The 18,757-nt window shown below is 44.1% G+C and overlaps 1 protein-coding gene across 1 annotated transcript; it reads left to right on the plus strand.

Annotated features, from left to right (window-relative positions):
* The first annotated feature begins 11,996 nt into the window (after window positions 1-11,996).
* On the plus strand, window positions 11,997-14,776 carry LOC130118445 (uncharacterized). The gene is made up of 3 exons (XM_056286893.1): window positions 11,997-13,029; window positions 13,145-13,461; window positions 13,632-14,776. The coding sequence occupies exons 1-3, from the start codon at window positions 12,086-12,088 to the stop codon at window positions 13,937-13,939; spliced, it is 1,569 nt and encodes a 522-aa protein (XP_056142868.1). The 5' UTR covers window positions 11,997-12,085; the 3' UTR covers window positions 13,940-14,776.
* The last annotated feature ends 3,981 nt before the right edge of the window (window positions 14,777-18,757 follow it).

The following is an 18,757-nucleotide window of genomic DNA, read 5'->3' on the forward strand; positions in this document are numbered from 1 at the left end:
GAGGTAACACAGGGATTCGAACCGGCGATCCCTGTGTTGGTAGGCAACGGAATAGACCGCCATGCCACCCGGACCCCCCACACGCCTAGAACATTCTTTACTACCACCGATAAGGTTCTTATTGACCACACATTGAAGACAGGCGTGCATGAGCTAAGTAATGACGTCCTTCAAAAGAAGCATTCTTGGCAAGTGTGCGCACCAATACACACGTAACAGTCAAAACATCCACATTACTGGTGCACACCCATTACTCCTGACAACATTATGTCTTAAACGCTACCTCCTCCTCCTCCGTCTGTTCATCCAGAGTACAGACCTAAGAGGAGACGGCAACCCTAACGCTCGTTGCTAGGCATTGCAATAAACAAATATGTTTCCCTCTCCGTCACGTTCATTCACCGTCGCACACATGGTGCGCAGCATCTATACAGCTGTGTGGTGTATTTGTGGCATAGATGTGTACTTCTTTTCCCAATGCAAGAATATTTAACATTTCATCATATTTCACCTTACATTTCTCACAGTAAATGGCCTGCATTATAAAGCACTTTTCTAGCCTACCGACCACTTAGAAGCACTTCACAGTGGACGCGTCACATTCACCCACACACCCACACACACACACTGGTGGAGGCTGCCATGCAAGGCGCCAACCTGCTCATCAGGAGCAGTTAAGGGCTCAGTGTCTTGCTCAAGGACATTCTGACATGCTCTCCGGAGGAGCCGGGGATCGAACCAGCGACCTTCCGATTACTAGACGACCCGCTTTACCTCCTGAGCCGTGCAGAATACGCATGGATGACAGGCGAGGAGTTCCCATGCCTGGTAGTGTGCTGGGTGTCGGTATGGACAGACATCTCAGTAAGGGACTGACCCGCAGGGCCGCTCCATGGCCGCCACACACCGACTGCAGCATCACGGACAAATACACACCAGCCGCAGATCCTCCTTTGTTAGGGGCCGTTCTTTCTTCAGCCAGGGCCGTCGATATATACATGGCACACGAATGTGATCCTTATTACCGGTGGTTTATTTTCATTTACCCCTCTGGGCATCAGATTTTATTTTTTTTCTTTCATTCAGGCGGCTGTGTGCTTGCGTGCACTTTGAAATAAACCACCTGCCTTGGGGGAAGCCAAATGTACACAGATGGTTGCGGTTACGTCATGTGAAAGCAAAGGACAAGGAAGACCAGCATCCACACACACACACACACATACACACACACACACAGAAACAAGGGGACAGCGCTATTGGTGGACAAGGAGCCGTTGCTGTTTTCAAAGCACACAAATGTGCATATGTGAATCTGGTGCACACAGATCGACTTAGACTTGTATGAGCTGTCTGAAGTGTGAAACAGAGGGATGGCCGTATTGATTAGGACAGTCAGCTTCTCCAACTGCAGAGTGGAAAAGGGTGATATCAATTCGTACTTTGCAAGAAAGTGTGTGTGGGTGTTGGGGGCGCGAGGGGGGCTGAGGGGGCCTCCGACTGAAAAGCTTTTGTTTTTGCTCTGTTTCCTGGTACATTCCTCAACTGTGGCAGGTCCTAACAGGTCTCGCAGGACTGCCTGTGTGTTGTGTGTGTGCATGTTGTGTAGCGAGGTTGTGTATGTGTGTGTGTGTGAGCAGGCGTGGAGTTGTTGTAAGGCTAATGCATCTATTTTCCCCAGTAAGTGTGAGTAAATAAAATAGAAATACTAAGTGAATCAACGCACAGTATGCAGTGAGGGAGTTTATCCCCATCTTATATCTTTGTGACTGATTTACACAAGATAACAACCTGCACATCATCACAGGGAACAGGGCGGCCACAGCCTAGGCATGGTCATAATAACCCAGGGTTCAAGCCAGTTTTAACAGATTGACGTGTTTGAATGAAAATTACATCTGACATTTTCTCGAGGCGGGGTGACCTACCTGTGCAGCATTTCTATCTGCAGCTAACAGCTTGTTTATCAGCTTCACCCATCGTTCTAGAAAACGGGGTTCGACATCTTCGATATTATGAAGCAGGTTACTGTGAACACACTGTAAATGTAACTAGTTGATAATTGAAACATGTTTCAAGCTAATGAAAGAACTTATATATATATATATATATATATATATATATATATATATAAGTTCTTATATGTGTGTGTGTGTGTGTGTGTATGTATGTATGTATGTATGTATGTATGTGTATATATATATATATATATATATATATATAAAATCAGCCTAAAAATGTATACTGGGTAAACATAAAAACACAATCTGCAGTGGATGAATATATGTGCCCCCCACCATCCATACAAAAACTCCCATCTGATTTTAATTTCAGATTAAATACTGGTTTACCTTACCCGATAACGTAAACCTGCTCAGTAAACCTGATAACTAGAGTGATAGAGCCTGCTAACACATGTAAATAAACAAGGCTGTATTTAAGAGAAACAACAGAGCATCACTTCATATGAGCATCACTTCGCATGCGGACCCTTTAGTTGACTGGTTGGAGCAGTCCCCCGTGGTCTGTGCTATCCGGGTTCGATTCCCGGCTGCCCCCTGAATTTGTTACATGTGGGGCGGCATGGCGGCCCAGTGGTTATCGCTGTCGCCTCACAGCAAGAAGGTCCTGGGTTCGAACCCTGGGGTTGTCCAACCTTGGGAGTCATCCCAGGTCGTCCTCTGTGTGGAGTTTGCATGTTCTCCCCATGTCTGCGGTGGGTTTTCTCCGGGTGATCCGTTTTCCCCTACCATCAAAAAGACATGTATATTAAGGTTAATACTCCTATCTGTACCCCTGACCGAGGCATGGCAAGACGAACTGGAGTTGGTCCCCGGGGCGCTGCACGACAGCTGCACCACTACCCCTAGCTACACAGCTAGGATGGGTTAAATGCAGAGCATAACTTCCCCACGGGGATCAATAAAGTATATCAAAATCAAATATAGGCTATAGGTTTCCAATGCCGAATAGGCTTGTGAAAACATATCCTAAGTCGCTTCTACCAGATAACTAGCCTCTTATGGTTATTGAGGTAAAACTGCACGATTCAATAGATGTTTGATATTTTCAAAACAGATTATATGGTTCTTCCACAAAAGCTTTGCCACCCTAGATCACAGGATTTATCATGTAACCCAGTCCAGCCCTTCTGGTTTATGGACTAGGAAGGGTGTTTATACATATAATATACCTCTCCTTTCAACACCATGTCAATCAAATCACCAGAACTGCTTTTTTCCAGCTAAAAAACATAGCTTGTCTCCACCCACCACGCTCCTTCTCTGCTGCTGAAACTGGTCCATCCCTTCATCACATCCAGAATTGACTACTGCAACAGCGTTCTCTATACGGCTCATCATCCGAAGTCCTAAACAAACTCCATCCAGAACTCTGCTGCTCACCTGCTCACCCACTCCCGCTCCCGTGACCACATCACCCCTGTTCTCCACAACCTCCACTGGATCCCTGTCCCACAACAGATCCAATTCAAAGCCCTTCGCCTCATTCACAAAGCCCTCCATAACCAGGCCCCCTCCTACCTCACCTATACCTGCTCCACTACCATACTCCTTCTTGTAGCCTTCGCTCCCCCGATGCCAACCTCCTGTCTCCACTACACAGGACCAAGCACCGGGCCTGGGGCGACAGAGCCTTCTCCATAGCTGCCCCCTCCCTCTGGAACTCCCCCCCCAAACACATCCGTGACCGCACCCATCTGTCCGCATTCAAGTCATGCATTTAAAACTCACCTTTGCAGAATTGCGTTTAATGCATGATTAATGTGTGTTGCATGTTTTTGGTGTGTTGCTTTTATGTTAATTTCATCGTGTGTAAAGCGTCTTGAAAATGACGCAGGCTATGGTGAGCCGTGTTAATATTTAACTGAAATGTTAGATATGAAACATGAAATTCTATATCACATTATTGAAATTTGACATCAACTCATTTGAAATACGATATCCGTTTAATGAACGTTGATATCAGCGCTTTTGAGACCCGGCTCTGAACAAATTTAATATCCTGTTATTGAAATTTGATGTCCGGGTTTGAATTTTCAAACCAGTGCTTTCCATGCACATCAGCGGTTCCGATAACACCGAGGGCGGTCTGGCGGCGGTCCCGCCTGGCGTCGACTGTGTTTTTGGTGTCGTCGTGTGGAGGACGGGGAGGTGTGTCGAGGGTGTCTTGCTGGCAGAGCTGATGCTGGATCAGCTGGGGGAGCCCGGTCTGCTGTGTCCGGAGGGCCCAGGGACCACGGCCCCTGCCCGGAGCTGTGCCCGAAGAGGAAACACCGAGGGAGGTGTGACAGGACGTGGAAGTGGGGCAGGCTAAGCTAACTGCTAGCCCATGCAGACAGGCAGTTCCAACAGCCATCCTGGCTGGCGTTCGCTCTCTTGGACAGTCCATCCATCCATCCATCCATCCATCCATCCATTATCTGAACCGCTTATCCTGCTCTCAGGGTCGCAGGGATGCTGGAGCCTCTTTCCAGCAGGCACTGGGCGGCAGGCGGAGAGACACCCTGGACAGGCCGCCAGGCCATCACAGGTGATATGTTGGATATATGTATTTTTGTAGGTTTTGATTTATTTATTTGTTTGTTTTTTGGATATGTGTGTTCTTGTAGGTTTGGGGTATGTGTTTTTGTCTTTGTGTTGCACTGCTGTGGGCTGGGGGGCAACAATATTTCATTTCATTTCATGTATTTGCGTACATGAAAAACTGGTGAAACAAATAAGTCGGTTGTTCACCTTACATACAGTATGCCCATGTGTACCAAAGGTTCGCCCGCTGGCTCGTGGGGGTAAGCACATCAGTTGTGCTTTTCCCAAGTTCAGCAGTGATGTTGTAGGTTGGACCCTGGCTGCCACTTTATTTTTCATTGTAGAAGATTATTTGTCGATTCTGCTGTTACACTACCATGTTGAGCTAAAGCAGATCAGGGGGTGTGAGGTGACGCTTGTTTTCCTGTTTCTCTCCTCCCTACTGTGATATTGTGTACGTCACGGTGCCTCTGAGACCTGGATAAGCAAAATGCCACCGTTGTGACAGCAGCAGATCATGGAGGAAGAAGAACGCCACCTCATCTTCGTCATTGTACAGCTGATTTTGCTTACAATGAATTTGTTCTCTGCATTTAATCCATCCTATTGTGTTGAAGCGGTGGGCAGCTGCAGCACCGAGGGACCAACTCCAGCTCTTCTTTCCATTGTCTTGGTCAGGGACAGACAGGAGTATTAACTCTAACATGCATGTCTTTTTGATGGTGGGAGGAAACCGGAGCACCCGGAGGAAACCCATGCAGACACAGGGAGAACATGCAAACTCCACACAGAAAGGACCTGGGACGGCCTGGGGTTCGAACCCAGGACCTTCTTACTGTGAGGCAACAGTGCTAACCACTGGACCACCATGCCAACAGAAATGGAAATCGACCTCTGGACACAACACATTAGGGCATGTGTTGTTGTGTCAATTGAGATGGACCTACCAGGCGAATCCAGATGAAATTTAGTTGATCCGTATTTTATTTCACCTGTTAAATATGCTACGCTTCAGTCAGAGTAAAGCGAGGAGGAGACGGTTAAGGCAATTTTTATCCGTTTGAGACCTGCATTTTGTAAATGAGGGTAAGTAGGAAAAAAAAGACTAAAAAATTTTCACAAAGGTATATCACAGGAGGCTCTGTTTCTTGAGCATGTCAGTGAGTTACCTATAGCATTGCTAGATTGTTCACACGCAACAGTGCCCTGACCTGCACATATTTTAAATGGTGAAACACGTGTAGGACTTCCAGCCAAATGTACGCCGCTGGTCGCAAACTGGACGCTGGCGAAAATTATCCAAGGAGGCTTACAGGACCCGTGTTGAGTTTCTAAGATGACAATAAATACAACATAATGATCTGTCCTGACGTTGGGTCACAATCCAACTGAACAGCTATAGGATGAGACAGAATGACTTATTCAGAGTAGCAATCACAAGTAAACACAACCAAAATAAACACAACCACAACACAACTTGGGGGGATACTCTCCAGTCAGTATGGACCAGCATCTCTTTTCAATACTTTCAACACTCTTTTTCCATGTCCACACTAGGGCTGTGCGATATGACCAAAATCTCATAGATTACAGTATAAGTCATTCATATCATGATAACGATACATATCACGAGATGGCACATTTTCTGTAAATTCAATGAATAGTTTATATAAAATGACCACATGGAAAGGCCAATTTCTTATTACATTTTGAATGAAAGCAATACATCACAGGGACATTGTGCTATTCTAAATGTTGCTAAATATGCTGTGTTCTGAATGGCGTTACTACATAGGACCTAATCTACCCTTTGAGGGGGGGCTGCAGCGAAGCCATGGGTAGAGTTTGTACCAACTTTTGTTAAAATGCAGGACTCTATTTGATGCTTCTGAATTTCAATGAATTCAGGGTCAGGTTGGTTGGCTTTTGAGCGATGTCAATAGTAGTGACATCTTCACTGCGTCTCTCCTTCTCCTCGATACCGCCACTGTCCCTGGTGCTGTCAGGATCCATACTCTCCCTTGCATTGCTGCTGCCACTGCTGTCAAGATCCGTGTTATCCCTTGCATTGCCAATCTCCAAAAACTGATAAAAGAATATATGTTTAACTATCTGATCACCAGCTGATGTCAGCTGATAATATCAACAATACTGTTTACAACTGTGCCATTGTTAATAGATATATGGCACTTGCAAATTAGGCATTCTCAAATTAATTGAAAGAGCATAAACACTACCATTCTTTATATTAATTTATATGGCCAGCAGTTGGCTATGTCACTGCCCCAAAAATAAAATGACACGCTTATGTATCTCATTCAGGTGTCTAGACTAGAATTTTAAAACCTTACCTGAGAGCCTGTGCTGCTTCCCAGCAAACATTTAGACGTCTAATCGACGTCTTGTACAGGTCATTTTTGAACGTCCAATTTTGGTCCGTGGTGGGTGCAGACTGTGAGTTTTTATGACGTCTTTTTCTAACGTCTTCTGGACGTCCAATTCTGACATCCACAGGACTTCTATATAAGGGCTGATTCTAATCCAAATGTGGTCATTTTGGACGTCTTTTCAATGTCAAATTTAAACTTATTTTAGACAACTTTTTAATACTGCTTAATCAGTGCATACGCCCCCATTTTCAGACAGTGGCCCATTTTCTGTCAATTAAAGGACCAGGTTGCCGTAAAAACAAGTTATTTCTAAAAATTCCTCAATTTTCTGAGCTTGGTAAAACAAAAAGTAAGTCTCCAGCCCCTTCCTAAGATTTGTTATGATTTAAAAATGACAATTAAGCAAAATCTTTAAAAATTCATAAATCACAGGAATCAGATAGACTTACTCTGATACCTTTTTGCTCGGGAATTTATGCACAAAAACTAGTTGCCATTAATTTTTCCAAAACAGGAAGTACATTGAAAAAATTATACTTCCTGTTTTGGAAAAATGAATGGCGACTAGTTTTTGTGCATAATCTCCTGAGCAAAAGTCTCTTTGAAAAAGTCTTACTCATTCCTGTGATTTTCTTTGAATTTTTAAAAATTTTGCTTAATCGTCGTTTTTAAATCATAAATCATAGGAAGGGGCTAGAGACTTTTTGTTTTGCCAAGCTCAGAAAATTGAGGAATTTTTAGAAAGACTTGTTTTTACGCCAACCTGGTCCTTTAATTGCAGGACTACACAGGTTAATACTATTCCTAAGGTAGATTTCAAGATAATGTAACATTGTTCCTATTTTAAGTACAAATTGCATTAATTAACCCATCATACATATAAAGTTTAAGACAGATCAACACAATAATCATAGTGGGCTGATCTGCTTTCATTCTGTAGTGCACGCACGCCGCATGTGCACACACACACACACCATACTCACACAGAAACTATTCAGGGCTTTGCAGTTGAGACATTTATTTCTCCACACAGTGAGTAAAACAGTATGTATATGGTAATACATAGGTGGAATAATAAAGCAATAGAACATGAGCAGGAGTGCAATATCGCGTGATATCGACACTGCTGTGATTTGGTTGTAGGCAGTACCACAGACAATCACAGCAGTGCTGATATCCAGAGGTGGAAAGTAACGAAATACATTTACTCACGTTACTGTATTGAATACTTTTTTTGTGTATTTTGTATTTTTTTAAGTACAATTTAAAATCGGTATTTTGTATTTTACTTGAGTACGTTTTGACTCAAGTATTGTACTTAGTTACTTTATAAATCCTATCCGTTACTGAGTAAAAATAACAATTCAACCTACAGGGGAAAAATACGCGCCAGAACCATAGACAGTAAACCAATGGCCAGAACCAACAGTGACAAATGATGATGTGATTAGCACTGGCGCGTGAACATAGAGGGCGCGCGCGGACAAGCTAGGTTAGTGGGCGCGAAGTTTTTAGTTTCTAGTGCTAGAATGGAGGTCGACAAAGCAGGCACGGCCAGCGGTCGCGGTCCAGAAGACCCGGACCTAGAAATAATAGATGAAGCTCAAGCTGAAACATCGAAGTCTGTAGAACTAGATGCAGAAAAAAATGCTTGGCCACATTTGGAAGATTTCTTTTTGTTCAAGCGTAGGAAAGGCAACAGCATCATCATGCAGTGCAAGATGTGCCTCCCAGCAGTGAAGTACCTGTCTGCTTTCAACAACTCCACTTCACATCTGCAGAAGCATGTTTTGGTAAGTATTTCTGCTGTCTCATTAGTAGTTTTATTTAATATAGCCAACCCAGGCTCACCCCATTTCGTGGGCATTTTTATGCTAGTACCTGCAACCATTGACAGTAGAAGAAACCCACAGCTAGCCAGCACATTCTAATTAGCTCCTATGCTAACATAATCAAACGTGACACATCATTAAGTACCAAATGAACTCGCTCCAGCCGACAATCCGCATGTTTATTGTACTTCAAACAGATACAAAACGCGTAATGTATATTTGCAGTCTGTTTAAGTCTTTAGGACATTGGCTAAATTTGCATAACAGCTAGCCCCTGGTACTTGAGTGTGTAAAGGCTAGCTGTTAGTTGCTAGTAGTCTTGAGTGGACTCGGGGAAATAAGCCTTGGTTAAATTTAGCTGCTATGAATAGTCGGTGTTACCCAGTCGAAATTGCCACGGGTTTCAATTTGATTGTGTCTTTGAATTTACAGTCAAATCAAATGTATCAACCGTGTTAACAGAGAGGGTTGTAGTGTGAGGCACTTTGCCTAACCAACATTACAGGGCACTCAGCGCTCCTCCACTATAGGCGGGGAGCTAAGGGGCCCTACCGTGCACCCTCCTTACAATCGAACTAAACCAACTTTTTTTAAAAACGTCTGACCATGCTGAACATGTTAACAAATGTTAACATTGAAAATTTTGGGTTGCATTTCATGTTTCAGGTACTCAATGCATTTCAATGTATTTCCCTCCATTGGAAATGCATTACAATTACAGGAACATGACTCTCCATGAGCAAGGGGAAAGTGTGACATCTGTCTTTGCAAATTTAATCACATCTAGTGATAAATGTATGGTTTTAGTGGTATTATTGGCTTTCTCTAAATAATAAAGGCCAAAATGTAAAGTCTTTCTACTCGATTTACAAGGCAAATCAAGTAGAAAGACTTTAAATTTTGGTCTCTACTATTATGGAAAGCCAATAATACCACTGAAACCATACATTTTCCAAAAGCTTGTGTCCTCTAGATGTGATTAAACATGTAGAGACAGATGTCACACCTTCCCCTTGCTCGTGGAGAGCCAATGGAGGGAAATATACTGCTCAAAAAAATAAAGGGAACACCTAAAAACACAATATAGACCTCGATGAATGAAATATTTCAGCTGAAAATCTTTATTTATTAGACAGAGGAATGTGTTTAGAGCAAAATAACCTAAGAATGATCAATGGAAATCAAAATCATTAGCCCATTAAGGTCTGGATTCAGAATCATACTCAAAATCAAAGTGGAAAATGAGAACATAGGCTGATCCAACTTCTGTGGAAATTCTTCCAGACAATTCAAAATGAGGCTCAGTAGTGTGTGTGGCCTCCACGTGCCTGTATGCACTCCCTACAACGTCTGGGCATGCTCCTGATGAGACGACGGATGGTCTCTGAGGGATCTCCTCCCAGACCTGGATCAGGGCATCGGTCAACTCCTGGACAATCTGTGCTGCGACATCGCGTTGGCGGATGGTACGAGACATGATGTCCCAGAGGTGCTCGATTGGATTCAGGTCTGGGGAACGTGCAGGCCAGTCCATAGCATCAATGCCCTCGACATACAGGAACTGCTGACACACTCTGGCCACATGAGGATGAGCATTGTCATGCATGAGCAGGAACCCAGGGCCCACTGCACCAGCATATGGTCTGACAATGGGTCTGGGGATGTCATCCCGGTACCGAATGGCAGGCATGGTACCTCTGGCTAGCACGTAGAGGTCTGTGCGGCCCTCCAAGGATATGCCTCCCCCAGACCATCACTGACCCACCGCCAAACCGGTCATGCTGGAGGATGTTGCAGGCAGCAGAACGTTCTCCACAGCGTCTCCAGACTCTCTCACGTCTGTCACATGTGTTCAGTGTGAACCTGCTCTCATCTGTGAAGAGCACAGGGCGCCAATGGCGAATCTGCCAACCAAGATGTTCTCTGGCAAAGGTCAATCGGGCTGCACGGTGTTGGGCTGTGAGCACAGGCCCCAATTGTGGACGTCGGGCCCTCATACCATCCTCATGCATTCTGTTTCTCACTGTTTGAGCAGAAACCTGCACATTAGTGGCCTGTTGAAGGTCGTTTTGTAGGGCTCCGGCAGTGCTCCTCCTGTTCCTCCTTGCACAAAGGACCAGATAGCGGTCCTGCTGCGGGGTTGTTGTCCTCCTGCGGCCCCCTCCACGTCTCCTGGTGTACTGGCCTGTCTCCTGGTACCTCCTCCATGCTCTGGACACTGTGCTGGGAGACACATCAAATCTTCTTGCCACAGCACGCATTGATGTGCCATCCTGGATGAGCTGCACTACCTGAGCAACTTCTGTAGGTTGCAGATACCGCCTCATGCCACCTCTAGTGGTGAGGGCACTAGCAAAATGAAAAACTAACCAAAGATCGGCCAGAAAAGATGAGGACAGGCAAATGGTCTGTGGCCACCACCTGCAAATCCATTCCTTTTATAGGGGTTGTCTTGCAAATTGTCTAATTTCCACCAGGTGGAAATTAGACAATTTACCAACAGGTGAAATTGATTCACAAATCAGTGTTGCTTCCTAACTGGACAGGTTGATATCTCAAAAGTGTGATTGACTTGGAGCTACATTGCATTGCTTATGTGTTCCCTTTATTTTTTTGAGCAGTGTACATTGAAATGCATTGAGTACCTGAAACATGACGTGCAACCCAAAATTTTCAATGTTAACATTTGTTAACATGTTCAGCATGGTCAGACCTTTCAAAAAAAGTTGGTTTCGTTCGATTATAAGGAGGGTGCACGACTTTACGGCAAGGCCTCGTAGCTCCCCGCCTACTAGGCAGACCCAGAAAAGATTGTTTTGACTCCTTCATATCGACGACAAGGGATTAGATCACTAGTAGGCGATTGTTGCTCTGTGTGCATGCAAGCAGCTATGATGATTACACATGCATTGATATGTCTACTTCATCTGTATCATAATACTGGTAGGCTATAGAAACACATTGGCTTTTGATGTTGACTTGAAATCTCAATTTTAGCATTCAAATCCAAATCATTGATTTTGTTGGGAAGGGTGCAGCATTGTAATGCCCTCTGGATTGTGGCATATTGTGCTTAATACAATGTAATAGACAAAATGTGATGACTAAAGAAATAGAAAACTTTTATTTATCAAAGTTTTAATTTCAGTGTGTTTAATACGCACCACATTGATTCCTCTACTGATAATACCCTTTTCTTTTTTTTTCACAGAGGAAACATCCATCGAAACAGTTGGCTTTTAGCCGAGCAAAGCCAGGGAAGCGAACCCACCACGCAAATCCACCAAGTCCAAGCAAGCAAACAAATATAAAAGATGCCATGACAGTGGGAGGCAACCGCCGTGTGCCACAAGGCAAGATCGACAAGATCATCATTAGGCCAATATGTGAGGGCCTTCATACATTTAGTTTGGTTGAACAACCTGCATTCAAAGAACTTTTGACAACGCTAAATCCACAATGCAAGGTCATTTCCAGGCCCACTGTCCGGACAAGATTAGAGGCATCTGCCATTCAGATGAAGAAGAATGTCATGTCCCATCTCAGTAAAGTGAGCTACGTTGCCACCACTACAGATTGTTGGACTGCACACCAGCAAAGTTTTATTGGGGTGACGGGTCATTTGGTGGATGAAGAAACCTTTGAGAGGAGATCAGCTGTGCTTGCATGTAAGAGGTTAAGAGGGTCCCACACCTTTGATGTCCTTGCAGGGGCACTTGACGACATACACTGTCAGTATAGAATTAGGGGCAAAGTGGTGAGAACCACAACAGATAGTGGCTCAAACTTCGTTAAAGCTTTTAGTGTCTTCGGAGAACAGAGCCAGTCTGAGGATGCAGAATCAGATGCTGAGTCGGACAGAGATTCAATTGATGATGAGCCCACAGCCAACTACCTGGACACATTCAGCATCCTGGAGCAAGATAATGGCCTGGAGTACCAACTTCCTACACACCAAAGGTGTGCATGCCATCTTCTCAACTTAGTTGCCACAACAGATGCTGAGATAGCAGAAAAGAAGATGGACACATACAAGAGACTATCACGTGCAGCCTTTGGGAAATGTCAAGCCATGTGGAACAATATGGGTCATTCATACATGGCAGCAGAAGTTGTGGAAGATCACTGCCGACTCCAGCTCATCCGACCAAATCAAACAAGGTGGAATTCAACATTCATGGCTGTGGAGAGAATCATACGGATCATACAAGAGAAAGGGGAGGAGGCAATCAGGAATATTTGTGAAGAATTCAAATTGAAAACGTAAGTTTTAATTTGCATTTCAACAGTATGAAAGTGTGAATGTGTGTTTACATACTTGAAACTTAACTTTTCCTGCTTGATTTCCTAACAATTGTTTGTATTCTATTTATGCCAGGCTGACTCAAGCAGAAATTGCTTTCCTGACTGATTACTGCTCGGTGATGAAACCTCTGGTAAAGGCCTTGAACATACTTCAGTCAGAGACCAACACACACTTAGGGTGGCTTCTCCCAGTGATATGTCAGCTACAAGCAAAACTCAAAAGGCAGGAGACCTCATCCAAGATGTGTCTACCACTCATCAAAGCCATTCAGGATGGTGTCCAAAAGCGTTTTGGTGAGATGATGATGGACCCAGAACTGATTGCGGCAGCAATACTTCTACCGAAGTTCAAGACCACCTGGACAGAGAGGCCTGATGTCATAGAAACAGGTATGATTGCATCTTATAATAAACTGCTTTTCAACAGTTTATTGGAGATCTAATTTGTTTTATACTCAATACAATGTGGTCAGTGCTATAAGGCATTATGCATTATGGTGCACTCTTGGTAAATTAATCAAGTCTTAATTGTTAGAAATGTGTTGTTTGTCACTCGACAGGTCTGGCTTATGTCAGACAACACCTTGACCAGATGGCAGAGGTGGAAGTGGAGCAAGTTGGACAACATTCCTCAGATGAAGATGATTTCTTCTCCTCAATGAAGTCCAGAAGGTCAGAAGGTACAGGGGAGTTGGAAGGGTACCTAGCCTGTATCCCAAACGATATGGATCTGCTAAACTCCTTTCCAAATTTAAAAAAACTCTCTGAAACTCAACACTGGCCTGCCTGCTTCAGCTGCCTGCGAGCGGCTTTTCAGTTGTGCTGGATTACTGTTCACTGCAAAGCGAGCAAGGATGAGCTCAACTAACTTTGAAAATCAGCTGCTGCTTAAACTGAACAAGAAGTTTGTAGACTAGGTTATAGGTGATTTAGGGTGTCACAAAACTAGTGGCCTTGATTTGCAATATTCCTCTCTGGAATATTGCTGCTCTTTTATGTTAGTTCCTTTAATTTTGTAATACTTGTGAGCGTCATCATGTGGACATTACTTTGTAGTTTGTACCTCTCTGAGAGAGACAGAGAGAGAAAGTAGGTGTGCACAAGCCTGTTTAATGTTTTTTACCACTAAATGGATGAGCTCAATTAACTTTGAAAATCAGCAGCTGCTTAAACTGAACTGAAGAAGTTTGTAGACTAGGTTACAGGTGATTCAGGGTGTCACAAAACTAGCTGCCTTGATTTGCAGTATAACAGCTGTTGCTGTTGGTGTTGACATGTATGTTGTTGTAATTACACTTACATTTGTGTAGGTATTCTTTGTTGTTATCGCACTTACACACACATGCCCTCTATAGCGCTCTTGCAGCTGTGGAGATGGCATTAACACATTCTCATTCTCTGACGGTTAACAAACACACACACACACACACGCAAGCATGTCTCCTCTGGAATATTGCTGCTCCTTTATGTCAGTTTGACTTTGTAGCAACACTCATGAGCGTCATCATGTGGGCATTACTTTGTACTTTTTACCTGTGTGTGAGAGAGAGAGAGGGTGAGAGGGAGAGTGTGTGCGTGTGAGAGAGAGAGTGAGAGAGAGAAAACGTGAGAGTAAGCATGTTTAATGTTGTACCACTAAATGGATGAGCTCAACTAACTTTAAGATGCTACTTAAACTGAACAAAAAGTTCAGTTGTTGTGAAGTTGTTGTTATTGCGCTTACATTTGTTACACTTGTTCTTTAATTAAAAACAAGTTATGGATTTCTGACCCCTTGTCCTATTTTTACTACCCTCACACCCCACACAAAGAAAGTAACTAAGTAACTTTTACTTAAAGTACATTTCAAATGAACTACTTTTTACTTTTACTTGAGTACATTTTCAGATGAGTACTTTTACTTCTACTTGAGTAATATTTCATCAAAGTATTGGTACTTTTACTTGAGTACAATATTTTTGTACTTTTTCCACCTCTGCTGATATCACACGATATTGCACAACCTCAAGTGTTCTATTGCTTTTATACAACAAGTCTACATGTTAATTTCATCAATATAGGCTAGGACAATCATGTTTTGTTATTCAGTGGCTCTGCCAAGACAAGTAGTTCCTCAACTGCACATTTTGCACCTTCCAATCAGTAAGGTAATACTGAAAAACAAAAACTGGACCAACTGGTCCTTCTGCCCAGAACTTGGCACACGATCTCTAAAATATAAAAATAAAGCCTCTGTGTGGGCGGGGCTTTTCCTTTGGTGGCGGCCACCTACCCCTGCCCACCCATGGCTACACGGCTACCCTACCGAGTGCCTGGTGTGTGTCCACCACCTCCCCGTCTCCCTGGAGCGTGCTTGAGATGGTCTGCGGCATGCTGCTTAATGATGCCTTCTGTGGCCTTAGGGTCAAATTTCATGACTGCATCTGCATAGAAAAAGACAACATGCATTTAAACAACAAGTCTCCATATTTGTACAAAAAATAAATTTCCTGTACATCCACTACAGGTGTAATCGTTAGTTAGTTATCGTTTATTAAAGGGACGCCTTTGTAGAAAGCGACTTACAAAAACAGGTAGACATAGTTGTGCATCTATACAGTCAAACTCCAAAAGGCTGAATGATTGAAAGTGTCCTTTTCTTTCAGGGGGAGGTCCCTTATCCTTTGGCCTCACGAAGGTATTTTGACAGGTAGAGCCATACTGGGTGTGGCCTCTGCCCATGGAAGTGTTCATGAGCATTAAAGACTTCCTCTACCCTGGCACAGCCATCCCTACTACGTTTTTATCATTTAGAATGAGATATTGAAGTTGTAGTAGGGATGGCTGTCTATCCATGCCCATCCCTACTACAGCATCAATATCTCATTCTAAATGATACCAACGTAGTAGGGATGGCTGTGCCAGGCTAGAGGAAGTCTTTAATGCGCATGAACACTTCCATGGGCGAAGGCCACGCCTGGTAAAACTTTACCTGTCATTTAATTACCTTGACTGTCTCCCATCCATGTACTAACCAGGCCCTACCCTGCTCAGCTTCCAAGATCTGACAAAGGTCCACAAAAGTGACTACTCCGGTATGTGTGACAATCATTAGGACTTTATGAATTTACCCTTGTGATGCTTAAGTTAAAGGTTATTGTATTTTAAAACATACCTGTCAAGAACTTTGTGAACAGTCTTTTGTGTCTTTCCCGCCAATACGGGAAAGTTGCAGCACCTGTTGGAATAAGTCCATGAAAACTTTGACCTAAAAAAATAGTGTGCAAGTGCAGCTTACACTGTGTTATGCTGTTCATTAATTCCAGACTTTTGTAAAACTTACCAGGGTATTGAAAGCTTTGGCATCAGACAGGCGTTGTTCCTCTCTCTTGAAGGCTTCCATGTCCTCCATCCTCTCCACACGACTGGCTGAAGAGACCGGTTCAGCTCTTCCGATGAGTCCCACCTCATTGCGAATGTCTATCAACATGTTTAGCACTTTCTTCTGGTACACTGAAAGAAAGAAAAGTAACACCCTCAAAGCTTTTGTTGAAAACAAGGATGGGTCTGCCGTACTTCCTAGAAGTATAATCCCGTGAAGCACGGTTTTATTGCTTAAGTAATTGAAATACCGGCTCAGTGGCCTAGTGGTTAGAGTGTCTGCCCCGAGTCCGGGGAGGCTGTGAGTTTAATTCCCGGCCGAGTCATACCAAATACTACTTAAAAATAGTACCCATAGCCTCCCTGCCTGACACTCAGCATCAAGGGTTGGTTTGGGGGTAAGTCCTTACGACATACAGGAGATATGCTCCTGCCCTATGAGCCTAACGGCTTAAGAACCATTGGTTCAAGGCTACTTACTAAGTCATTGAAATAGCTCAGCACTTACCTGCTGGTGGCAATGGGAATGTCCCTGCTGGCTTCTCAGTCACTGTCTCAACACCTGTAGTAAGAAAAAAAAGTGTTTTAGATTGCATTAAAACTTCCAAAGACACAGAGGACCATACATTACATGAGAAATAATAAATCTGGTATATTGTAACAAATAGGGATGCACCGATACTAATTGTTGGCGAATTATAAAGACTGATTACTTAGGCACTCACCATGCCTGTCCCTGGATCGGTCAAGTCTGGACCTAGTCTCTCTTGACCCATGTCTGCGGCGGGATCTGTGATCATATCTCGAGCCACTGCTGGACCTTTGCCTGTCAAGTCTGGACCTCGTCTCCCTCGACCCATGACTGCGGTGGGACCTGTGATCATGTCTCGAGCCACTGCTGGACCTTTCGCTGTACCTAGATTCGTGGGTGGACCTGGACCGGTGCCGGTATCCGACACTGGGTTAGAGCCGCCACTGTGTCCAGAACTGATGCTGGCTCTGTCACTGGACCTAGAACATAAGTGACCATTTAATTATTGGACATAATACTACAATACCATGTCACACTGAAAAAGACTAACCCCTACTGGTCTTCGATGCTGACAATCACGCCTCCTCTGATACAAACATAGTTGCCCTGCCCTGCTGACAGGTGCCCTAGGCCTTTCGGAAATCGCTAGGGCAGCGATAAGCCCTAGCCTCGGTACCACGCTCACCATTACAGTGTATGGAGAGCATGGAATTTTTGTGTACGAGCCTCTAGACAGCGGATATACAGGTGACGTTATGGCTGTATTCCATGCAAATAGGTCAAAGCAGTTCCGTAGGCGGGCAGTGGCGCGAAGCTAACTAGCCACTGGCCGATTCAAAAACTCAGAACCTATCAGATCCCTGCCTCCGATTTCCGAAGACTCGCCATCTTTGCGGAAGACTAGTTGAAAGCGGGAACTGGGCCAGACGTGTCTTTACCCCGTCCACCCGTCACATGACACGTTTGGTACACAGACTAGCCTGGCCTAAGCCATCCTGAAGGCCATAATCACAAATGTGATTTGGTATGTAGGCCTGAGACCAACCAGTAGAAGTCAGTCGCTACTGATGCTGTGCCCTAACCATAGTACACTGTACCTGGAGCGATAGCCATGCCTTGGAGGACCTCCATCCTTTCTGGTTTTCTTGTCGAGCTCCTGAAGAGACAAATGTTTTGAGATTTAACTTGGCAAAAGGGTGATTTTTTAATAAAATGTGACAAATACTCACTGGGTGTTGAAGTTTCTCTGCTTTGAGACGTTGCACTTGCATGTGGAAAGCCTGAAAGCGACAAATAATGTTCTTAGATTAAGGTGACCAGATATTCGAATGCTAAAACCGGGACACTTAGTGCACGTCTTATCCTTGCACGCGCATGTGACATCCTTGTACGCGCACACATTTTTCAGATAGATCACATCAAAACAATGGTAAATGGGCTGCACATCAAGGGGCCTTACATAGTCCTAGCTCCGCGTAGTCTCGTGCACGAGCATGCGTGAAGTTACAATTGAGCGCACTACACACTAATGGCCCGGGTTTGATCCCCGGACGAGCAAAAACCCAGCGCGTGTTAAAAACCGGGACCGTTCGTTGGTGCATCACAAAAACCGGGACAATTCTGTTTTTTACAGATATCTCTCGAGTCGGGACTTGGAGCTTAAAACCGGGACTGTACCGAACCAATGGCCACCCTTTCCTAGATTCTAGTTTTTTTTTTAGCTAGCTAACGTTACGTTAATTAGCTACAAGCTGTTGGCTGATTCAGACGCAAATGCTAGCTAGCGAACGTTAA

Source organism: Lampris incognitus, chromosome 9 (assembly GCF_029633865.1).
Source record: "Lampris incognitus isolate fLamInc1 chromosome 9, fLamInc1.hap2, whole genome shotgun sequence".
Classification (NCBI taxonomy): Eukaryota; Metazoa; Chordata; class Actinopteri; order Lampriformes; family Lampridae; genus Lampris; species Lampris incognitus.

Excerpts from the sequence above, each read along its gene's own strand:
- LOC130118445 (XM_056286893.1), top strand. The coding sequence starts at position 12,086 with ATGACAGTGGGAGGCAACCGCCGTGTGCCACAAGGCAAGATCGACAAG. Across the intron at positions 13,030-13,144 it reads GAAGAATTCAAATTGAAAAC|GCTGACTCAAGCAGAAATTG; the intron begins GTAAGTTTTAAT and ends TATTTATGCCAG. Across the intron at positions 13,462-13,631 it reads GCCTGATGTCATAGAAACAG|GTCTGGCTTATGTCAGACAA; the intron begins GTATGATTGCAT and ends GTCACTCGACAG.